The sequence below is a fragment of the Podarcis gaigeae genome, assembly GCF_964106915.1.
Source record: "Podarcis gaigeae genome assembly, chromosome: 1".
Taxonomy (NCBI): Eukaryota; Metazoa; Chordata; class Lepidosauria; order Squamata; family Lacertidae; genus Podarcis; species Podarcis gaigeae.
The window spans coordinates 67,199,768-67,224,987 of record NC_139678.1 but is presented as its reverse complement, the minus strand read 5'-3'; the positions used below and the strand labels follow the sequence as shown (position 1 = coordinate 67,224,987).

Sequence of the window (25,220 nt, the reverse complement as noted above, 5' to 3'; positions counted from 1 at the left end):
CTTGTAAGCCAGCTCGATCCTACTCACCTAGCAGCCCACCATGGATGGACAAATCCATGTCCAAGCTTGATTGATTAATTGAGAAGTCTATGAGAGGGTCATATATGGTTGTATAATGAAATCAACTACATATCTATCTGGACAAAATACATGGTGAAACATCCATAATGGTCTTCAACTTAATATAGATGCTGACAGACACTAACTTGTGGAGCCAACTTGGGGTCTATCCCATTCCAAGGCGTCAGAAAAGGTGTTGTCCCTTTGCCCGCTCACTTAAAGCAAAAACATTAATTGAAACAGCCTCCTCTCTCCTTTGAACAAGCTGCAGTATGTTTAAAAGTGGGAGAGAAGTTGCTTCAAAAAGCACCTTTGCAAAGGGCTTTAAAACAGCCTTGTCTCCTGTTTGTGCCTCTGGAGGTTCAAATGGGAGCGGGGGAAATTTATCAAAGCCTTTACAAGTCTCACTGTGCTCTCCTTTTAATTTTAATGGGATTTGTATTATGGACCAATGGCAGACTTTTTGCTTCCTAATTTCTGATTACATTACGGTTTCTTAGTTTTGACGTTATTTCATGTGCTTTATTGGGATAAATTATGTGGATTGGTGTTGCCTAATTCTTGGGTGTGGGGTGTGAGTTCTGGCCATTTTCTGGTTTAAGATATTTGGGAAGGCAGACTTTTTGGGTCTGTTGTTCTAAGTAGCATTTGCTGCCAATGCCTGCTGGCTTATAAAAAAGGAAATATAAATACAGATATGAAATATAAATACAATAGAATCAGATTAATTGTATATTGAAATAGCTTTACTTACAGGGATTACGGATTTCATTGAACTATACAACTGATAGTCCTGTGTGCAGGAATATTTTACATTAGTGGCAATAAAGTTTAGGTTAAAAGGGGGCTCTCATTCTAAAGGTTGGGAATTACTGCTCTGTTTTCTTCTGTCTCTTCTGCCTCCTCTTCCCACCAACCTCTTCCTTTTCTCACTTCCTCTTCCTAGCCTTTTCACTTGCCCAAGTACTCACTTCCCTCAATCTTTCCCCCTTCAGTTTTACTGTTTGTTTGAAAAACCCTTTAAGCATTCATTTCAGAGAAGTGTTTTTGAAAACAGGTTTGCATATGAGGCTGTAATGAAATGGCTATTAGTCATGATGCCTTAATGCATGGGTAGGCAAACTAAGGCCCGGGGGCCAGATGCGGCCCAATTGCCTTCTCAATCTGGCCCGCGGATGGTCTGGGAATCTGCGTGTTTTTACATGAGTAGAATGTGCCCTTTTATTTAAAATGCATCTCTGGGTTATTTGTGGGACCTGCCAGTGTTTTTACATGAGTAGAATGTGTGCTTTTATTTAAAATGCATCTCTGGGTTATTTGTTGGGCACAGGAATTCGTTCATCCACCCTCCCGATATAGTCCAGCCCCCCACAAGATCTGAGGGACAGTGGACTGGTCCCCTGCTGAAAAAGTTTGCTGACCCCTTGGATCAAACATCCATGGTCGGAGACTTTTTGCAGCTGAAAGCTAGTTTCTGGAGAGTGAGATTCCTGCTTGTAGGCTCCTGGAGGCATGTGCTTCTCCCCTTTGGGAAAAAGAGTGCCAGTCTAGATGTACCTTTGTTTTCATCCTGCAGGGCTACTCTTACATTTTCCATAATTTTCCTTTCACAAAACACATGCAGAGTTATTTGTTGGGAAGTCTGCCTTGTATACTTTTGTCATTTTGGGGTGCATAATGAAAGCAGGCACAACTTTCATCGTCATATTTCTTTTGCTAAAAGAAGTGCAGTGCAGACATTGTTGGTAATTGAAAAAGAATGCCTTCGTGGTGTGGTGCACTTGTGATTCAGCAAGTGAGGAGTGATGTCTCGTTGGAAAGAAACAAGCATTGTTTTATGGTGACAGTAATTTTTCCTGTAGGCAGTGTTGGAGCTGGCAGCGCTTGCGTGCTGAGGTCTCACCTCCCAGATGGGTGCCTCAGCAGACTTTTTAAGTTGACCTACTTTTTTTTTTTTTGCTCTGACCTTGATTTGCTCATTGAGGTGTTTATGTGCTCATGATCTGATTTGCTGCGTGATTAAATCAATCATGTGACGATGGGCAGAAGCCCTGAATCCAAATGCAGGCAGAGTCTGTGACTTGATCCCTGATTTCTATTCAGTATCTCTCTGAGAAAATGTTTTAAGATAAAATAACAGAGGGAGAGTTGCAGCAGCGGCAGAATGCGATCCATCGAGAGCATGTCTTGGTTCTCTTCTACCAGGACTCTAATCAGGAAGTGGCCTAGATGGCATTCTTTCAAATAAATCCTTGAAGTATCTTGGCAACAGGCTTGGGGTCACAATATGAAGAACTTGGCTGTGTTTGGGACTGTGGGTGTTCAGAGTATGTTACAGCAGGGCAGGGTTGCCTTGTTTGTGAGCTGTTTTGTGCAGTGCCTTGAGAAACAAGAGGAAAGAGCTATTGTCAGTGTTCTCTCTCATTACATTGCAATAAAATGAGTAGCTGCTGCCTGGCAGTTAACAAGTATTATACCAGAGGTTACTAATGACAGAGTATTTTTTTAAAAGCAACCTCAGTGTAGTGGATTTTATAATGGTTATTGATTTTAGCACATGGCTAGTGTGAGGGAAGCAGTGCAGAGGGGGTGTTAAAGAAAGTAGAGTTAGAAGACATCCCAGATATGTATTGAAAAATATAGTGGCTTTCAATACATGTCCCGCTGGCTTTGTTGGAAATTTGTTATTGTTGTTAAATTTACAAATAAGCCACTCATCTGACCCATTAATAAGTCCACCCCAGCAAATTAATAAACCATAGTAAACCATCACACATTAAAAAAATCCCTATACAAGGCTGCCTTCAGATGTCTTCCAAAAGTCAGATTGTTGTTTATTTCCTTGACATCTGACGGGAGGGTGTTCCACAGGGTGGACGTGACCACTAAACAGATTCTCTGCCTGGTTCCCTGTAACCTCACTTCTCACAATGAGGTAACTGCCAGAAGGTCCTCGGAGTTGGATCTCAGTGTCTGGGCTGAACGATGGGGGTAGAGATGCTTCTTCAGGTATACAGGGCTGTGACCACTTAGGGCTTTAAAGGCCAGCACCAACACTTTGAATTGTGCTTAGAAACGTACTGGGAGCCAATGTAGATATTTCTGGACTTGTGTTATATGGTCCCGGAGCCTGCTCCCAGTCACCAGTCTGGCAGCCCATTCTGGATTAGTTGTAATGTCTGAGTCACCGTCAAAGGTAGCCCTGCATAGAGCATGTTGCAGTAATGATGATGATGATGATGATGATGATGATAATAATAATAATAATAATAATAATAATAATAATAATAATAAATTATTTGTACCCAGCCCTCCCTGGCCGGAGCCGGGCTCAGGATGGCTAACATCATAAAACTAACGCAATATACAAAGAACATAAGAACATAAAAACGGACAATTAATTAAAATTAAAATAGTAGTCCAAGTGGGAGATAACTGTAGCATATCTACTTAATATTTTACATGATTCTCGTACTTTAGTTATGTTAGGCTTCCTAGCCTTTCATCTTGATAGTGTAAACATCTTCCTGTTTCTTACTTATACCAAGAGTACAGCCATAAGCCTCACTGAATTCAATAGGACTTACTTCCAAGTTGACATGGTCAGGATTGCCCTGTAAATCATTAGGGCTGCCATGTTAATTTAATCCAGAGGTGGCTAACCTAAGAGGTTATTTTGTACCAGCTGTCAAGACTCCTAATGACCTGGCAGTCATTTTATTTTAGTTCATTTTAACACTAAATGAAGTGAAAGTCCCCTCAGCTTTGGAGAGACCACCAACTCTTCAAAACATATAGGCACCTCTACCTTGCCTTGCCTTGCAGAGACAACTCTTCTTGCTCAGGAGCAACATAATTTCAGAAAGGTTTCAGTAAGGCTCAGGAAGGAGCGCTCCAGCTGATGGGCTACAGAAAGTAGGTTTATGAATTTTTCTATACTACAGTTGGCTACAACAAGAGAAATCTTTTTCACATCCAAATTATAGAAGTCCTTGCCCTGTGAAGCTCATTTGGGCCTTTTGCCACTTTCCACTGGTTGGTAAATGCTTTTTTCTTCCAGCAAACTTTTACCTTAATTAGTAGATGTCATTTTACCTCATTATTCTTGTCTGTTCTTAAACTGTTAAATTGTGTCTTAAACTGTTTGCTTCTAATATTTTATTACAAAGGAGCTATTTTAATGGTTTTTAACCAGCCTGAATTATGAGTAAATATTAAAAGGGTGGAGATATACATTCTTGTGCAAATAAGCATACAATGTGTTTTTCTTGGCTGCATATCAGTCTTACTCTAGAATATGAAAATCTAACAATTAAAAAAGTTTTAGAAATTATGTAAGGCAACATACAAAAAGCAATGCTAACACTGAGAGCAGGAGGCTAAGTAGTAAAATTACATTTTAATTAGAAGTTATTGAAAAAATTGTGTTTTGTGAACATGTAAATATTGAACCACAGGTGGTTTGCATAGTACACTTTGTTGGGTTGGATACAGAGTAAAGTGCACAGAGATGGGCTGAAGGAATTAAGCTTCCCAACTCCATCTTTCCTGGAGGTCAGGAAATGTTGTTGAATGGGATGAGGGGCTGAGGGAAAAGGAGGTTCCCAAAATGGGGCTGAGAAGCCTTCTATAAGCAGGGTTTCCATTCGTGGAAAGTGCCTCAATCTAATGTTTGGCTGTGTGTGTGCCCTCCCCCCCATTTCCAGGGGCTTCATTTCAGTATTGACCCTCAATTATGTTCCAGTCCACACAGGAGAGCTTCTGTACATATATAGGTTAGGGGCCTGGCAGTTGCCCAGTCACCTATCTATAAGAGTCTCCACCAAGGAAGTAACCCGGCTGAGAAACTTTTCTAAGTTGGGAAAGGGTTGGTACTTGTTCAGGCTGTTGAAAGTGCCTGGCACAGGCATGCTGAGACTTGTGAGTTAGCAAAAGGTTTTGCCAATATAGTTGCAAGGCTGCACGAGTGAGTTCCTCATTCACAGTAGCTCTGCATGGCCTTCCTTTGTGTGCATGGAGCTGTTCCATTTGTTGAAATTAATGGGGGTGGGGAGTTTGTGTATCTGAGCACACATCCTTGTACATAATTTCAGACTGGGCCATAAAATCAGACGCCAGCCTGAAGATACATTTAATTTTGTTTGATTTTGCCTTGAACTATGAATAGTCATCATCCAGTGCTATGAAGCATGGATGTGAGGGGTGGATTTTGTTTATGGTCTCTTGGTTTAACTGATTATTTCATTCATCTTTATTTGGTGTAAAGAGAGGCAGCATTTGGGGCTGCGTAATGACAGACATGCTTATGTGTCTGTATTCCTGGCTACTATGTATGTTTGTATCTGTTTAAAATACAGTGGTATCTCAGGTTACATACGCTTCAGGTTACATACGCTTCAGGTTACAGACTCCGCTAACCCAGAAATAGTACCTCGGGTTAAGAACTTTGCTTTAGGATGAGAACAGAAATTGTGTTCCGGCGGCGCAGCAGCAGCAGGAGGCCCCATTACCTAAAGTGGTGCTTCAGGTTAAGAACAGTTTCAGGTTAAGAACGGACCTCTGGAACGGATTAAGTATTTAACCTGAGGTACCACTGTATATGCTTTTCTGTTGAAACAATATATAAGCAGAAACAGAACTATGATAAACATAATATCAGGCAGCAAGCAAAACCAATAAATGAGCAAAGTTTATAAAGCTTAAAACAGAGTCCATAAAACTCACTTAAAATTCATCTATTGCAGCAGCAATACTCAATAAACAGAAAGCTCTCTCAAATCTTTAAAAAACACTTAAACCACTATTGCACTCCAGATGTTCTGGGCTACAGCTCCCATCAGTTCTAGCCAGCATGACCAGTGGTTGGGGGTGATGAGTGTTGTGGTTCAAAACGTTTGGAGGGCAGCAGGTTTGGGGAGGTGGGCAAAGACTTGAAGAACAGAATGGGCTTGATTGTGTTCAAATGATGTAAGCGTTGCCCTCATCTATTGTGGGAAGAGCATTCCAGGCTGACATCACATACAAACAAAAAAGCCTTTTCCCCTTTCTGGCAAGGGGTATTTGCAGGAGGGGTCATTTTGGGTGGGTTCCTATGGGACAAAAGGGCCTCAAGCCATTTAGGGATTAAAAGGTTAAACTCAACACCTTAAATTAGTGCAGTGCAGATTTTTTAAAAGATGCTGTTAATTGTCCAGAACGGCCATTTCCTCCCCTTCTGTGAACCAACTGAAATTTCTGAGCTGTCTTTGCTAGCCTCATGTACTGTGTAATGCATTACAGTATTACAGCCTGGGTGTTACGACACCTCTGATAAATCTGATGTAACTATATCTGCCTAGAAAGTGCCAGACCTGGTATATCTCATGGATGGTATTTTGACCACCCACAGTATCAGCTTGACGTAAATGTTTTTCCAAACTACAAACTTGCTTCTTCATGGGGAATACAACCCCATCCAAAGTTGACAGAATGTCACCACTGAAGGCCAACTATGCACACCTCTCTCTTGTCTGGATTGAGCTTCAGTATGTTAGCCTTCATGCAGGCCATTACTGAGTCGAGGCATCAATTCACCACTGCCACCCTCTCACCTGATTCTGATATAAAGAAGTGGAATGTTTCCTAGCAGATTAAGGTGTGGACCCTTTGAACTGAACAATGTTAATTGGTTGTCACCTTGAACATTTTTTTTAAAGCATCAGAAGAATATATCTGGTGATGTAGTAAAGGAAATTGACAGTGTGATTTGTTTCCTACAACCCAGGCATTTGGAAGCTGCTGAGAAACAAGGCTGGAGGAAATGAAAGGAGGGTTAAGGTGATTGGCTGCTTTTGCACTGGCAGCAGGAGTGCACATCCTTCCAGAGTGGATCTGAGATTCCAGAAATCAAGTCTACAGGTAGGAACAGCCATCAGGGTTTTGGTGCTTTTGGCTTGCGTTTGTATATACTCTTACTATATTTCACAAAGATGGAAATAAGAGTGGACTGCTTTGTTTGTTGAACTCTTAAGAACTCTAAAAATGCTTATTACGCAAAACCATAATTGAAAACTAATTATATTGCCCCACCTCTTTCCCCTTTTAAGTTACTTGAACCTTAGGCAGCTCTTTTTCCATGGAGAAATTTGTTTGCTTTCTACCGTTCTCTTTTCCCAACTCTTTATCATTTGCCTGTATTTTACAGATGTCTTGCCATCCTCTCAAATAAATTCCCATCACTTTTTATCTTTTTTAAAATGTATCAATTCTAGGCTTCATATAATATTTCAAGAACTTGATATCCATGGTGTGTTTTAGGAATATGAGCACATGATGCAATGCCAGCTGCTATACATTCAGAAATGACCAGGAAATTACATGACAATTAGCTTTTCAGAGCAATCTTGTTGGCTACAGCTTTAGTTTAACAAAGAGTACTGTAGCACTTTGAAGACTAAAAAAAGCATAGCAAAACTGTTACCAGAGTCACCTTTCTCTTGACTCGAATTGAAATTGTAGGCTTCAGCCATGGTCCCAGTGGCAAGACGTGGACCTGGGCATAACGGCTCTGTTCAGCAGTAGACTACTTAGGTGATCTTGGCATGATGACTTTAAAAACAGACTGTAAAAAATCTCAAAGGATTATGGTGATTAGTCTTCATAGAACACCCAGGTTCAGAACCCCATGTACTTTTGACTGCCACCTCATGGGAACAAACAAAATGGCTGTCTCCATCTCAGTGGCGTAGCGTGGGGGGTGCAGGGGGGGCCGGCCGCACCGGGTGCAACATCTGGGGGTTAGGGTTAGGGGGCGCAAATCCACGGGTTAGGGGGTGCAAATTACTTGCCTTGCCCCGGGTGCTGACAACCCACGCTACGCCACTGCTCCATCTTACCTCTCTTGCGAGCTTTTCAGGAGCACTGGGACATTATTTCTGATACTGAATGGCATTTCTTATCTATTCCTTCCAGTAGAATAGGGGAAAAGATTTCTTATTATACTTAATATCATTGTTGTGAGAAATTATTGTAATGATGTTAACTCTTAGGGATAGCAGGGGCTATATGAACCCATTAACTATTCTTGTGGTGTAGCCATTTGGTAAACCAATTTCCTGTGCTTCTTTTCTTCTTCTTTTTGTGGTAATTCTAGACAATCCAATGGCTGACCAAAGGATGGACATTTCTTCTACAATCAGTGATTTTATGTCACCAGGCCCCACTGACCTAATCTCTAGTTCTCTTAACTCTTCAGGAATGGATTGTAATAGGAAAAGGAAAGGCAGTTCTACTGATTATCAGTAAGTGCATTTCCTATTAGTATAACCTTTCAGCTGTGCCTGTTGTTCAAATTCCATTTTTATTTGGAGTCTGTTTTCCTTCCAGAAATAGTGGAAATAGATGAGGTGTTTTTCAACCTGTAAAAAAATTCCTACAGTGATCTATTAATTCATGGGAAATCACAAATACACTCTTTTGAAGAGAATTGAGTTTTGGGGGACAATGGACTTTCATTTACATAAATAATGACTGCTTTGTAAACGTGGCACAATTAGTTCTTAACCCAAATATTTGCATTTATAGGGGGTATTATTTGTTGCATTATTTGATAAACAAGTCTTTACTTGTAAGTTGAATTAAAGCTGAACATATGATTCCATTCTTTGCTGATTATTCTAGTTCTGCTTTCAGAAAAAGTTCAGAGATGTTTTGTCAGGCCCAAAGTGCACATTGTTCACACATTACTTTCTTTAGTGTCCACCTGAAACAAAATATTATGAAATAAATAAAATATTTCAACTTTTTCAAAAGTCTTAACTTATTGTTGTTAATTCTTATTGATAATTTTATTGGGGTTTTTTTGTATACCACTCTGAGGTGTCCTCCCCACAATCAAGCAGTATATAAATTTTGTGAAAGAAATATAAATAAATAAAAGTTGTGTGTGAATAGAACAGACCTATACCTATGTTTGCAAATGCAATTATCCTACTGAAACATTAGACAGGAGGTTCAGATTTTTAATAAAAATCTTCTCAAGGTACACAATTGCAATGATCAAATAGTAGAAATTAAGATTCACTGAAAACTGAATGTGGATAGAAAACGCTTTTCATCATATAGTATACATTAAACAATATTTTCCTCTCTTTTCAGACTCGATGGCTTTTCTTTTGAGTAAGTACAAATATCATATGGGGAAAGGAGGGCCTTGTTACAATGCTCACTGTGTAAAAGAATTGCAAGAGAAAAAATATGATTGTTTTCAAGCACAGTCTATATTAACTGTTGTTTATCTGGCTAGTCACTAGTAAGCAAAGTTCATGATTCTGATAAAATGCCTTTTTAAAGAAAAAAGCTCTTGGGAAGGTGTGTGTGTGTATCACGGTACTTGGATTCCTGTTGTATAATTAGCATTGCACCCTCTACGCTCTGTCCTCAAATGTAGAAAGGGCTAGCTGAGGGGGAAATGGCTCGCCATTTTCAGTGGCAGGCCAGTCTCGTGCAGGCATTTCTCATCAGATGATAGAAATCTTGTGGAGAAGAGACAGTGGGGCTGTAGGTATCTGTGATGGGACAATGAGCTGCTTGTGCGTAAAAGCTGAATCCCTCAGAGCTTTGGCGTAGGTCTCAAAGCTCTGCCTTTACGGGAGCCCTCAAAGCATGACTCCCTCAATCGCTGGCAGAATCTGTCAGTGGGCGTTTCCGGAATTTGCGCCAACATAAGAGTTCCTTAACGGAAACTCTCCTTCGGGATTCTCGGCGTGACAGTTTCCTGCGAGGAGTAGGTGTACCCAGAGGAGGTCCTGAGACCTCCCCTCTGTTTTCACTGGAAGTCTCTGGGAGCCATCCCTCAGACTGAGTTTCTCCATGAACTCTCTCTCTCCCCCTGCTGGTTCCTTCCTCCACATCCGGGGGTCTCCTAGCCTCCTTGAGCCCCTCCACCACCTGAATCTCCGATGGCAGTTCCCTGACAGTATCTTACGCCAAATGCACATAGGCCACCCCCATGAGAGCATATAGGGTTCCAGTATCATGGCGATAGCCTATACATATTCTGTAGATGCTCCTACAGCTCATGTACAATGTTGAGAAGAGGGGATTGTGAAGCATGATGGGGAGATGGGGCATATGGCCCCTTGTCACTTGCTGCACTATATCAGTTGTGTGGAGAGAAATGCCTGAACCAGGCTCATGTGTTTAACTAGATTTTCCTTAATGTATCCACCTTCTAAAGTTAGCTGCTGTTTCTTTTAAATTAGGTGGATATATCAATGCATTACAAAGGATGGCCAAGTTCCAAGGATACATTTAAATGTGGGGTGGAGGTGAATGTCTGCTCATGGCCATTCAACAGCCCATTTTTTATCTTGGTTATTTTCAGAAAATATAGATACAATGAATGCTGCTGCAGCACGCCATCTGTTTTTACTTGTGTAAATGCTTATGTTTTAGCAAGGTGTGGGAGTGAGGATCATTGAAGCAAATTCTGCTGCATTTTTACCCTGTTGATTTTTCTTTTGTTCTGGTTTTGTAGCGAAGGTATGGACACAGATAAAGATGATCAACATGGAAGGTATTTATTTGTGCATCATTGCTGAATTGATTGTGCATCTTGAAAAATAAGTGTATTCAAAGTAAAGCTCTGATAATTCTAGAGAGTGAGATAAGGAGATGTGGAGTGTAATTGAGGTCTGTGAGAATCTGGAGAGTATACAAGGACTGGGGTAATCCTACTGGAAGATCAAGTCTTAATATAACACCTAGATGAAATAGAAATCCTCACCTTGGTGAGAAAATGCGTAGTTGTGATCCTTCTGAAATGTAAGTGGCTGTGACCCAAAGCATCGTGCAGTTAGTTCTACATATTTAAGTGGGCTTTGAGTATAGATTTATTTGAAAAGCATCTTTCTTCCTCACCTTGTCTCATGGCAAACATTATATTGCTGTCTCGACTTGATTTGTATCACTTTTGTTCTCTACTAGGTTGGAATATACAGACCAGCAAGGCAGAATAAAAAATGCAAGGTAAAACAATGGGTCTTTGTTTTAACTCCGTGAACAGTGAGTGAGCTTATGATGTGATCCATAAAGGCCTTTTGGATGTGTTCCTATAATGGATTTTTATTTCTTTAATAGAAAATTATGCTCCTACACTCATGAGAAATGAGCGTACCAAGTTATATTAAAAAGCCATTTCATTTTTTGATCCAGAGATTACAACATTTCTCTCTTCTGCCAGCACATCCCATATAGTTCCCACTAACAAGGATATTTTTCAAACCCTGCAGTTTGTGCTTCCTTAGTGTTTCCAGTTTATAGATTGTGGATGAAGTTAAAGATTTAGATAATTATGAAGTATTTAAAATATATCACGTGACAGAGACATTTATACAAGTAATAAATGTGCCACGTATAATAGATGTGAATTAAACACATAATCTTACAATAATGTTTGCTACAGCAAATCATAGAATCACTTCAGAGTTTGAGACCACGACCTTATGTTGGGTTCAGATTCCAAAAATGTTAAACAATATGGTAATTGAGTTAGAAGTGAAGGCTCAGGTTCATCCCATACTTTTCAAGATCAGCATCACTAAGATTCAATACAGTGATGTACCTTTCTTACAGGATATGAAACACTCTTATGCAAAAAGGACATTTAATTAACTATGAAGTACATATCTTCAGAATATATATAAATTATAAATACATATTCATGCATGATATTTATTGGCATGGCAAAGTTATATTAGAACAATTACATTTTTAACTTTACATATTTTTGAATATTTGATGAGTAGACTCATCAAAATATTTTGCAATACGCACCCGACCTATATGATCATTTAAGGTTTTTGAGTTTGGTGGGTCCCTAGAATCTGTGGGTGCTTGTGCATCACATACACTGCAACACCTATATGATCATCACTGAGCATTACCCATTCAGCATCTTTCTGGTGAAGCCTCGCCTTCATGCTGTGTGGAAGTCCAATTTAGAATTTGATTGCCAGACAAATTGAGTGTTCTATATTGTATGTGAAATGGCTTGAAAGCTGCTCTGAAATGGTCTGTCTGTTTTCCTGCAGGCAGGCATACCCGAGACTTAGGGTTGTTGTCTAAACTAAAATAATTCATTTCAGATAATTGCAGTGATTCTTGACTTCTTTTTTCCCCTTTACATGACCAAGACTATATAGTGGTGCCCCGCAAGACGAATGCCTCGCTAAACGAAAAACCCGCAAGACGAAAGGGTTTTCCGATTTTTTAGCGGCTTCGCAAGACGAATTTCCCTATGGGCTTGCTTCGCAAGACGAAAGCCCATAGGGAAATCTCCGGGGACAGCGGGGAAGCGAAGCGCCGCCTTCTCCTCTGTTCCTGGACCTGTCCTGAAGGCTTGCGGAGGGAGGAAGGTTTTCCTCCCCACCGCCAACATTCAGAAGGCTGTTCTGAAGGCTGGCGGTGGAAAGAAAAGCCCTTCTCCCCCGCCAGCCTTCAGAAGAGTTCCCCGCAGGGCTCTCCAAATTGCGGATAGCAGCCTGCTGCCCCTATCCGCAGCTTGGAGAGCCCTGCGGGGAAGTCCTGCAGGGCTCCGCAAGCTGCGAATGTCTGCCCCGCGCGAGGGGTGCTCTGCTTAAGAGCGCCCCTCGTGCGGGGCAGCAGGCTGCTATCCGCAGCTTGGAGAGCCCTGTGGGGAAGTCCTGCAGGGCTCCCCAAGCTGCAGATGTCTGCCCCGCACGAGAGGCGCTCTGCTTCAGAGCGTCCCTCGCACCGGGCAGCAGGCTGCTATCCGCAGCCTAGGCAGCCCTGCAGGAACTCTTCTGAAGGCTGGCGGCAGGAGAAGGGCTTTTCTTCCCACCGCCAGCCTTCAGAAGGCTGTTCTGAAGGCTGGCGGTGAGGAGAAAAGCCCTTCTCCCGCCGCCAGCCTTCAGTCTGAAGGTCTGAAGGTCTGAAGGCGGTCTCCCTAGGAACGCATTAATTGATTTTCAATGCATTCCTATGGGAAACCGTGCTTCGCAAGACGAAAAACTCGCAAGACGAAAAGACTTGCGGAACGAATTAATTTCGTCTTGCGAGGCACCACTGTATCCTCATTTTACCCACGCGGGTGACGCTGTGGGTAAAACCTCAGTGCCTAGGACTTGCCGATCATATGGTCGGCGGTTCAAATCCCTGCAGTGGGGTGAGCTCCCGTCGTTCAGTCCCAGCTCCTGCCCACCTAGCAGTTCAAAAGCACCCCTAAGTGCAAGTAGATAAATAGGTACCGCTTTATAGCGGGAGGTAAACAGCGTTTCCATGCGCTGCACTGGTGCTGGCTCCCAGAGCAGCTTCGTCACGCTGGCCACGTGACCCGGAAGTGTTTGCGGACAGCGCTGGCCCCCAGCCTCTTAAGTGAGATGGGCGCACAACCCTAGAGTCGGACACGACTGGTCCGTACGGGCAGGGGTACCTTTACCTTTACCTTTATATCCTCATTTATAGTTGGTTTCCCTCAATTTACTCATCAGCTTTCATCCTCCTGTTTACTTTGTTTCATTTCTTCATTATGTAGCCAATGTAAAGTAAATAAAGGTTTATCTCCTGATAACTGATAATGTAAGCAATCCTGTCTCTTTTTTCATAAAAGCAATTAAGATTTGTGATGTAACTCTGGATACCTGAAATGTCATGATCCTTATTTCATTATCACTTAGGGAGGCTCACAGTCAGATTGAAAAAAGACGTCGTGATAAGATGAACAGTTTTATCGATGAATTGGCCTCTTTAGTGCCAACATGCAATGCTATGTCCAGAAAACTAGATAAACTTACGGTACTGAGAATGGCTGTTCAGCACATGAAGACGTTAAGAGGTAAATTTTAAAACAACCTGTGTAGTTAGAGAGGTTACTTGTGGAACTTAAAAACCAGGGGAAATGTTGGTGTGATGGAGCAGTGAAAGCACTTTGCACTTATTATTTCAGTATTGCTTACACCATTGTGGTTAAGTAGATTAGTATTATTTTAGATGGGAGAATGAAAGAGCAGCAGTTTACCTGAGGGCACCTTGTGAGATTTTGACTGAAGTGAGATTTGAACTAGCTTGCACCATGTGATCTACAGATTTGTTAAAGGGGCTTTCATACCAGTAAAAGATACAAAATAGATATTTTATCATGCCAACCTTTATTGGTAAAAGGTTTGTAAGTTTCTGAATAGAAAGAAATTGCTGCTGTCTCATAGTAGCTTTTGGGAGCAGCTTCTACTTGGTTTTTAGTATTTGAGGCATCATTCTAAGCATTACTAGAAAACAGACTAGGGACACTGAAAATAGTTGTGCAAATAGAATGTAACCCCTTCTGCACCTGGCACAACTGGTTTATTTACTCAAAGAATAATTACTTTTCTTCCCTTTGCCTTTAAGGTGCCACAAACCCATATACAGAAGCAAACTACAAACCTGCCTTTTTGTCAGACGATGAACTAAAACATCTTATTCTTAGGGTATGTGTTAACTTTAGATACATGAAAGCATGTATAGTGTGCAATGAAAGAGAAGATTCTTGTAAGTATGGTGGCGTTTTCATGTAGGGTGGAGTTCTCTTATACCAGACCCTGCAACCATAAATTCCTCCAGTGTAGGAGATGCGTGCTATATGCAAAAGCTTCAGCCCAGGGCTTTCTTCAGCTGGAACGTACTGGAACTCAATTTCTGCACCTCTCAGGTGGGCGCCATTATAAGAGAGCAAGGGAGGCATTCATGGTGAGTTCTGGCACCTCTTTTTCCAGAAAAAAAGCCCTGCTTCAGCCCTTTTTAAACCAATGGACTTACCAGCAAGTCGCTGTCTGCCTGTTATGAGCACACTGTGCTAACCCCAATATAGTGTTGAGTAAGCTCCCCAGTAACATGAAATTCTGGATTAGTAGCCAGTAAACCAAAAAAATTGATAATAAATTACCAGGGACTACAAAAAGTGATTATATAATTCATAATGCTCTACTGTTTTGAGGTTGACTAATGTGTTTCCTGAGCAGAAATGCTAAAGGGAGATGAAGCACCTTGGTTTCTAGAAAATGGTCTTTGATTTCGCTGTCTATTCACCCCACTCCAGGCAACAATGTATTCTGTATTGAATAGGGAACCTCTGATTTTGCTTGAAGTGCATGTGAAGGATGACACTGACTATAATTTCTTGTCAGGCTCAAGGTGTTTTTTATGGCAACGTGTGATATTTAAAACTTAGTGGAAACTGACTTGATATTTATTAAATTTGGGGTGTCCATGCTGTTTCAGTGAATTACAGTAATAAAGCCCATCTGCTTACCTGTCGGTAGAAACATGGCATCTAGTAGTATCCTATACAACATAAAAACGCTCCTTTTCATTGGTTGCCACAAATCTTCAAAATCTCATTTGCGTTCTGCAAATTTGATCTGACTGCCCTGCAGGTTTTACCCTCTCGTAAACGAATGCCGAGTCTCTGCCCTGCCGAAGCAGCTTTGGTGTGCAACTGATACAAATATTCAGGCTTGGCTCTGTATGCTTCCATATGGACAAGCACTCCAGTGAAATTAAGTAGGATTTATAACCTTATTTTTAAGATCAGAAGAGAACATCTCCTATGAAACTTTAGAGAAAGGCATCAGTAAAAGGAACCCAACTCTCTCCCACCCTGGGTGAGATTCATCATGGTCAGATAAGAGGTATAAACCAAGCAATAAAGGGGTGCCATCTTGTGGTGTAAGACAACCTCTCCCCCCCCTTTAATGTGGTGAAAAGATCTAGCAAGATCTTCAAGCAGTATTTTCATTCTTTGTTTTGCCTGCATATGACCCCTTTCCAAGTGTCTGGTAAGATACTCCACAAGAATAATGTTCTGGAGTCTGCCTTGCATTAATCTAGCCTATTTCCAGCAATTCCTTTTCTCCTGGTTTCCTAGAAGCCCCTTTGGAAAGATTGCTGGCAACAGCCCAATGAAAGTGAGTCATTTTTGCCTTCCCTGCTTCTATGGCCTTTTCCACCCACACACATGAACAGCTCCTGGCAGACTCTTAAGATCCTGACAAAGGTTTCGTTAGAGCGAGAAGAGGAAGATTAGATGACCCCTTACTCTCCACCCCACCCCCCACATCACCTCCTGCAGTTTTTGGAAATTTCCCTAAAGAAAGGTTTTAAAAAAAGAAAAGATCAAGTGCAGTAAGGTGGTTTTTAAATAATTGCTTAGGTGTGACTGAATGTTACCCTTTACAAATAGACATTTACCAGTGACATTCAGCCATTTTGCTTTGCCATTTTCTGGCAGCATTATTTTAAAAAAATAGTGTCGCCATACTCAAGTCTCCACTGAATTTTTTTGCCGTGTGCTAATCTAGTTACATTTAAATGCAAAGTGTTTGGTTACCGAAATTCAACTGCATGTTGTGAATAACTTTAACAATGTGTAAATAACACACTATAACAAAGTGGCCATCTTGTGTTTCCCAATTAGGCTGCAGATGGTTTTCTCTTCGTTGTGGGCTGTGACAGAGGCAAAATACTGTTTGTGTCAGAATCAGTCTTCAAGATCCTCAACTACAGTCAGGTATATTTTGTCTTTCTTATGATGTAGAAAAGAACAGAGCCTTGTAACATATTTTGTTCAACTCAGTGGTGGATGTAGATGACTCTGTGCTTAAGCTATCAATATTGTTCTCTGTTTTATTTTATGGGTTGAAGTGAAATATTTCAGTTTACAAAAACAGTATTGTTTTCATTCATTTAAAATATCAGTCAATTGAAATGTTACAAAAATGCTTTAACAGTTTTTCTTGCATGTCTGTAATAATTTAATTGGTTGTTAACATTCTTTATTGACAGAATGATCTGATTGGTCAGAGTTTATTTGACTACCTTCATCCTAAAGATATTGCCAAAGTTAAGGAGCAACTTTCTTCTTCTGATACTGCACCACGGGAAAGGCTCATAGATGCGAAAAGTGAGTGACTGGAATGTTCATTGAGCTCCACAGGCTAGTTCACAGGTCCTGATGATTTTAAGCTAGCACAAAATAAAGTGGAACTATTACCTTTTGTTACTTGGAAACTGTGGTTCAACTCAGGAAGCATGAAATCACACTGGCCCTTTTTACAGCAGTTTCACACTCCTGACTCATGTTTGGCTTGTAATCGACTGAAATTCCACTATCCTTTTCATATGTATTGTTGCTAAGCCAAGTATTTCCAGTCCCGTAATTGCTTTCCCTGAATGCAGAACTTTGCTTTTGTCTCCATTGAATATCATTCTGTTGAGTTATGTTCATGGATACGAACTATCTAGTTACAGATCTGTATATTTGAAAATAGAAATTTAAAGCCAAGCCAGATTCACCATTTTGGATTGGTGTTTTTTCACCCCACTGCAGCTGGACTTCCAGTTAAAACAGATATAACGCCTGGACCATCACGACTATGCTCTGGAGCAAGACGTTCGTTCTTTTGTAGGATGAAATGCAACAGACCATCCGTGAAAGTAGAAGATAAAGACTTTCCTTCCACCTGTTCTAAAAAGAAAGGTACCAGTAGTATGCCTTGATTAATCTAGAAAAATAATTTTGGTTCATTTCTACCAATTAAGGTGTTTATCTGAGATCAAATAAGACCCTGCAAAGTTGTAACTATGTGAAAAAATAAAGAAGAAACCTGACTCCCACTGGCTTACAGTTTCTGACCTTATGAAGCAATTCATAGGTTTTGCATATGGGATCAGATTTGCACTGGCTACATAAAGCATCATTTGGAAAATGAAATTTAGCTTACAGTCCTTCCATGACTTTTGAGTCCATGAATGGTTGAAATAATAACATTGTAATAATGCTTTTGCTAAAAACAGTCAATTCTCTTAAGAGTTTCTAAGATTTTTGCTCTCAAATAGTATATGTTTGGTGATGCAAGTCAAGTTGCTAGTGAGGTCAGAATATAGTTTGTAGACATAACATTTAAATTGTTGATAGCAAACTGCTTTCAGAGCCAAAGATGATAAAACGTGTAATTTTATCTGATTCGTCCTTCCCCCTGTGTCCCCTGAAATTCTGCTCTAGGGTGTTGGTTGCCCTCCAAAGGCGGATGGGAAGAGATACAGGGAGCTTCAGAGAAAAGGGAAATTAGGGAAATATGTCTTCCCTCCCCGGAGAATTTCAGCAAGATAGCAGTTCCCTCTATGAATTCGGAAGGAGTCCCTGGCTCCAGCCCCAATGGCAGAGGAAGTTGCTCAGGCCCCTGGGACAGCATGCCAAGGGGTGGCAGGAGCCGCACAAAGGGGCAGCGTGAGGGTAGGGCGAACAGCCCATAGGGGCGGGGCGCACCTCGAGGCCCCCAGAGTCTGCCTGCCTCCTCCTATTCAGCCGCCCTACAGCTGGAGGGAGGCAGCAGGCAGACCGTTTGGGCAGCACGGAGCCTGCACGTGCCCAAGCCACTGCGTCTCTCCCGGGAGAGTTGTGTGGCTCAGGCGCACTGCAGGCCCCACGGTGAGTGCCACCCAGCACTTTGTCACCCCCCTCAGTGGTGACACCCGGGGCGGTCCTCACCCACAACACCCCCCTTCCTCCACCCCTGTCCAGCCCATTGACATTAATATCTTAACCATTTTACAAAGACAGAAAGGTTGTGATTCACCTACTACAGTTAGAAAGCCAGTATCACAACCATGCCCCGGAAATTCAACGTAAACTGTCTAAATTGGATGTATTGAGGATTCTATGGCAAACTTGTCCACCTGACTTACAAAGTAGCAAAGTTGACATATCCAGCAGGAGTCCTTCTCTTCCTTTTCCTGTATTGATCAGATTATGTTGCCCTTGCTTGGAAATAAAATTATTTGACTATCTTAAGTGTAACAGCAATGGATATTTTTAAGGAGAAAGATTGAACCGGCCAAGTTCATCATAATGGACTCAGCCTCGAAAATCAATATCTTTAAAATAAAACTGCACTTTGGAAGCGTATAATCAGAATGATCCTATGTTCTAAACACTTGAAATGTTGGTAACTCTGGATACTGAGGGGATTGCATAATTTAATAATTAAATGAGTTGATCTTTCAAGAAGATCTAGATAGTATGCAAACCAGTGAGGAGTTCATTCACATGAAACTTTTTTTTTTTAAAAAAAGCTTACTTTTTTAAAACGACCATTTTCTCAACATATCTATAAATTCTACTGAAGCAGTGTGCATTACACATACTGTCAGAATGGGGTGTGTAGTCTGATTTTCTTATTAACAAGGCAGCACATGTCCTCTTCTGAAGGTCCATGATAACAACTAGGTAGGTGTACAAGAGCTGGACTCTGCTAATGGGAACCTGATATTGCTACCTATGGTGGGCCATAAAACAGCAGTGGCTTCTTGGAACCCACTGCATGACCCTTCTGGAGCCCTCCATGAGGAGCTTTTCCTGCAGACTCTTAATGGATCTCTGGTGTATGGTCAGCTAAAACTACCAGCTGCTGACCAAGATGATGATCCAAAAATTGCCTGATACCACTTTGACAGATGTCTTTGTTCAGCACTGCTTTAGCACCTTCTTGATCCTCTCCCTGCCCAACCCAGGAGTTCTTGGTTTCTTCAGGGCTCCCATAAAGTATGGGAGCCCTGAAGAAACCAAGAACTCCTGGTCCTGGACCAAGCATATGCATGGAAGTCTGCATACATACAGCCTGTTGCACATTGTACAGCTCTTCAGAAGTTGAATGCTTAAGATGCCAGATGTTTCATGTGCCTGAACCCCAAGCTGCCATTTTCCCACCAATGCAGTACTGATGACATAAACCTTATTTTCTTTTGTAGCAGACCGGAAAAGCTTTTGCACTATCCATAGCACAGGATATTTAAAAAGCTGGCCACCAACAAAAATGGGACTAGACGAAGACAATGAGCCTGATAATGAAGGCTGTAATTTAAGCTGTCTCGTTGCAATTGGACGGTTACATCCTCATGTAGTTCCTCAACCAGTAAATGGAGAGATCAGGGTTAAACCGACAGAATATGTTTCTCGGCATGCAATTGATGGGAAATTTGTATTTGTAGACCAGAGGTAAGAACAACATCTTTAATTTATGCTATCAGGACAATGGTCTGTTGACTTAAGTTCATTCTTTTACCTACTAATGTTTTTATTCAGAACAGCAATAATATTAGTTATGAAAATAAATAATTGCAAAGTACTTTTGGAGCAATTATGTATCCACAGTTTGTGACTCTAAATTACTTCTCACCCTAAAAGGCAGAATTCCTGTGGCATAAATGTAATCATTTGTTGCTCAAGAATATTGACACCTAGTTTGATGAATAATAATTAAACTTTTTGGTTAGAAAAATGGGATGCAATCCACAACCCCCCATGGTGCTCATATTATCTCCTTTCCTCCTAGCATAGCACAGGAAACAAAGCACAATCTGACTGATTTGTTTCTGGACCAAATTCAGAATGCTGATTTTAACCCACAAAGTCTTCAATGGCCCAGACATTAATAAACTATGAACCTACTTTACCTATATCTAGGGCTTGAGGTAAACATTGGAGGCCCTTCTCTGTGTGCCCCCTCCACCAATAGTCCAAAGGGCCTTTTCAGGGGTGACCCTCTATTTGTGGAATGCTCTCAGGAAGGTTCACCAGCCCCAGGCCTTGGCATCTTTTTGGTGTCAGGAAAGACATTTCTCCCAGTCAATTGTGTATTTATCCCTTGTTGCATTTGTTGTTATTGTTAACTTATTACCTGCCTTTTATCCTAAGGCTCCAGAGCAGGTAGCAACCATTTAAAATGCAACATTAAAAACAGTTTTAAAGAAATTACAATTAAAAGGGTTAGTCTTTGGCAGGGATGCTTACGTTGTGGGGGAGAGCTCGTGTTGTGTTTATAATTTGATTATTTTTAGTGTTGCTTTTTGATTTTAAGATTATTTGTGTTATGGAATGTTATTTTTATAAATCGTTCTGAGACTCCTTGTGGGAAGAAACTGATAAATTAAATGATGAGACTGGCCAGAGTAGGTGCAAGAGCTCTCAGCCTTACAAGATCTTAGTTACCCCCACTGGGTTGTAAAAATACACCCATGGCTTCCCCAAATTAAATCCTTTGAATTTACTTCAACTTTCTAAAAGGTGAGGAATAGAAGGGGTTGCTGATAAAGAGAAAATACATGAAGCTTCCACTTTTGTTGCATTATCATTCATTTGCACTTGATTTATTAAACCAAACTATGCCCCTGCTTAGTATTTAGAAGGGAGGCTAAGAAAGGGATATAAAAGAAAAAAATGTGATTCTTTTATGCAAAGATGCACAACCTGCCTTTCACTCTTTGTTTGGTGCAAGTGAAGGTTGTTTTGAGGGTGAAGGAACTTTGCACAGTCATAACTGAATAATTAGCATGGCTGTGTGGCATATTTGCTGTGCAACCCCTTTCCCCCTTCATTTTTGGCATGCCAAAGAGAACATGGCATGCCACAAAAATAAAATCTCGACTACAATTTCAGTGTTGGTTGAAAGCTTTCTGTAATGTTACAGCAAAATGCCACCTTTGTAGCCTTCTACTGAAGTGAGCAACGTCATTGTGAGCAGCAATCCATTTCTATATTGGAGCTACTGCTCTCACATGTCTTCAGTTTTGTGCAAGGAGGGATTATATCACTTTGGATTTCTAAATATATGAATACATTGGAGAATTGCTATACATTCGTTCATTTGGTAGTGTTTCCATTTTAACCCTTGCCAGTTAAATATTAAATGGTAAAAGCTAATAACTGGAAAATGTTCTCCAATGTTAATAAGTTACCATGGGAAGTTATATCCCTTATTGTAGTATGAAAATAAACCTTTAGCTTTCTGGACTATAATCTATTCAGCCAGTTGGCAGCTGGAAGAGCTAATCTGGATTTAGTGGAAGACAGAAATTTATTTGGATCTTTAACCTTGGGGGTGCTCATCATGTTTATTTATTTCCTTGAGTACTTTCATAAGTGAGTTTCTCTTTTATGCCAATAGCTAAATTGAAAATACTTGGCAAAGCCTCCCCAGAGTTATCTGGAATACAGATGCTAAAACAGATGGTACCTGAAAAACTACTGATAGAATACCAGAAGAAATATATTTGCATGCAAGAGATTTCCATGCCAACCTACTGTCCTGGCAACAGGAAGGAATATCCTATTACTAGCAGCTAAATCATAACATGCAGATTACAGAGCAGAGGTGGAAAAGAAAAGGTTTCATGAATAATCTCTCACATAATATACATTTTTGTCACTTCTTATTTTACATTTCTTTGTACCTTTGGTCTCACTCAATGCACATTTGCTATCACCCCTTTTTTAACACTGTACCAAAAGTATGCACATACATGAACTTAATTTCTTGATTTGTTAATAGACTGAGTTTTGACTGTAACCACAAAATCCAACATCCAGTTACAGGCATTTGAAGCCCATTGAAATCAGTGGCATTGTGCTTGTGTACATCTGTCCATTTGTGGTCAACATATCTCTTTTGGGACACTGCTTGGAGATTTTTGAAATATCAAGTAGTTTATTGTTGTTAGCCACCCTGAGCCCAGCTTCGGCTGGGGAGGGCGGGATATAAATAAAAATTATTATTATTATTATTATTATTATTATTATTATTATTATTATTCCATTTAAATAAATCCATTAAGTGCATGCTTATGCTCCACCCCTCTGCCATATTTTCTGAAACCGTGTTCCCACGTTGAGCTGTTATATACTGAATAATTAGCATTGGTTGTGACAACAAAAGGGAGAGGAAAGAGCTTCAGTGTGAGGGCCCATGTTTTTCGCAGTCTTTCTCTCTGTCAGTAAAAGTTTCTCCTTGAAGGCAAAGGAGCAGGCCATGCCAATCTGTTTCTGGTCTGTTGGCACTCCTTTTTTATATAGTAGTTTTCGCCTAAGTATTATTTTTTTAAACTAAACAACTTTTTATATTTTAGGGCAACTGCAATTCTGGCATATTTACCACAGGAACTTCTAGGTACTTCGTGTTATGAATATTTTCATCAAGATGATATAGGGCATCTTGCAGAATGTCATCGACAAGGTAAAATAAGCAAAATAAAAAATAAAAATGCAAGGGGGTGGTAGTTAATTCCAAACTTTTTTTATTTCTGACTTTATTTCTGTTTTTTATTAAGAAAGAGTGGTTAGGAAACACAACCTGGATAAATTGAATAATGGGAAAATTTTAAGTTGATGTTGTAATTATAATAGTGCATATGTAGGAAATTTGCCACAGTGGGAAGGAGCACACAATGGGAAGTGATGAACACACAAGACAATCTAGGGAAAGACTCTCCTCCCTGCAAGAGAGGGGAGTGGTTGTGGGCGGGAGCCCGAGCTCCGCCCCTAGCAGGGGGCGTTAGCCCCCTGCCATCACCTCACCTGGCTGGCGCCCACGCCCCTCAGCAGGCATCCAGCCAGGTGCCTGAGGGGGGCGTGTTCAGCAGCCTTTTGCTGCGGCGGCAGCCTTCGCCCGGCCTCATTCTTCGTCCTCTCACCACGGTTAGGCATTGGAATAATGTGTTGTGCTGTGTCGAAGAGCTAGGTGTGGCCATCGCCTATGCCTTCAATTTTTAGGGGTATTCCGTTAAAGGAATCTGGCGGTCGTGTATTCTGTCCGATGCCTGCTTGGCGGGAGGCCATGGCACGACCCTCGGTGACATTAGGGGTGAGCCTATAGTTGGATCGGCATCAACTGGCTCCACCTACTGGTGAATAAACCCACTTGTTCAAATCCAATGCCTAAGCCAATACCTTTTCACTGCTGTAATCAATAAAGTTGTGGCCTTTCCTTGCCCATTAACCTTATATCACGTGTCCGTGTGTATTCTTTCCACATTGCGGGGGTCGGGTTCTCGAACCACAATGTGCATTTATATTAACTTTTGTCCCATTTCCCCCTTCTTTCAGTTTTACAGTCGAGAGAGAAAATTAATACTAATTGTTACAAGTTTAAAGTCAAAGACGGATCTTTTATTACACTGAGGAGTTGTTGGTTCAGTTTCATGAACCCGTGGACCAAAGAAGTAGAATATATTGTCTCAACTAACACAGTGGTATCGTAAGTATTTTTCCTCAGCTGATAAGCTGGGCACTTAATCCTCCTTTCTATGTCTCAAAGGAGTTATAAGCAGACGTAGAAAATCAGCACATTGTTATCTGCTTGGTAACAAAGCATACACAGACATTCCCATTGACTTCACAGTTTTGTTAGGTCCAGTGGTATCAAGTGGCCTGCAAAACTGGACCCTACATGCTGCCTGGTTTGGGGCATCAACATATCGACAAGACAGTACATAGCTCCATACCACTTCATTGAGCCACTTGATCTGCTTTTCAATGTCAAGAAATATTTAATCAAATAATGACAGAACTGGAAACAGCCAAATAGTCCTGATGTTCAAATATAGCAGAATGCTCCAATTTAGACTACCGTATTTTTCGCTGTATAAGACGCACCAGACCACAAGACGCACCTAGTTTTTGGAGGAGGAAAACAAGAAAAAAAATATTCTGAATCTCAGAAGCCAGAACAGCAAGCGGGATCGCTGTGCAGTGAAAGCAGCAATCCCTCTTGCTGTTCTGGCTTCTGGGATAGCTGCACAGCCTGCATTTGCTCCATAAGATGCACACACATTTCCCTTTACTTTTTAGGAGGGAAAAAGTGAGTCTTATAGAGCAAAAAATACGGTAATTGTTTTCCTATCCGAAAGTTGCCGGAAGGACAATAAAATATTTAACCTTCTGCAAAATAAGGGTCTTCACCTTGTTGATTGCCTTGGGTCATGGAAGGCAACTATTTCTGTTCCTATGCTCCATTGAAATGTAGGTTCTGGCCTATAATTTAGGGGTATCATTTCAGAATTTCTTCAAGGGACAAAAAATGAATAGGAAAAACAGAAGCAAGAATGGGAAGCAGCAAAGCTTGGTGGCGAAGCATCTGTCTTACAGAAGGGACCTGGTTTGATCCTTGGCATCTTCAAGTAGGGGTGGGAGAGACTTTGGCCTGAAACTCTGGAGAGATGCTGCGAGTGTGTGTAGACATGACCAAACATGATGGTTTGATTCCACATAATGCAGCTTCCTATGTTCCTTAATGCTCCAAGCATGTAAACGGCCTTTCCGCCTTCCTTGATTCTGCTGTAATGTGTAGTGGATC

At 41.0% G+C, this 25,220-nt stretch overlaps 1 protein-coding gene across 4 annotated transcripts in view; it reads left to right on the top strand.

The window, feature by feature from the left end:
- Positions 1-25,220, top strand: part of BMAL1 (basic helix-loop-helix ARNT like 1) — a 52,153-nt gene that overhangs the window by 18,333 nt on the left and 8,600 nt on the right. For 2 of the 4 annotated variants that reach the window (XM_083725183.1, XM_083725184.1), the window contains exons 2-13: positions 6,824-6,957; positions 8,192-8,358; positions 10,577-10,615; positions 11,026-11,067; positions 13,737-13,894; positions 14,446-14,525; positions 16,511-16,603; positions 16,879-16,996; positions 17,423-17,572; positions 19,843-20,089; positions 22,996-23,102; positions 23,972-24,122. In XM_083725183.1, coding sequence (XP_083581309.1) covers positions 10,584-10,615; positions 11,026-11,067; positions 13,737-13,894; positions 14,446-14,525; positions 16,511-16,603; positions 16,879-16,996; positions 17,423-17,572; positions 19,843-20,089; positions 22,996-23,102; positions 23,972-24,122 — 1,178 coding nt within the window. In that variant the 5' untranslated portion in view covers positions 6,824-6,957; positions 8,192-8,358; positions 10,577-10,583. Of the gene's footprint in view, positions 1-5,487; positions 6,695-6,823; positions 6,958-8,191; positions 8,359-9,195; positions 9,217-10,576; positions 10,616-11,025; positions 11,068-13,736; positions 13,895-14,445; positions 14,526-16,510; positions 16,604-16,878; positions 16,997-17,422; positions 17,573-19,842; positions 20,090-22,995; positions 23,103-23,971; positions 24,123-25,220 lie in introns of those variants that run through there. The other 2 variants (XM_083725182.1, XM_083725185.1) reach the window with 2 other exon arrangements.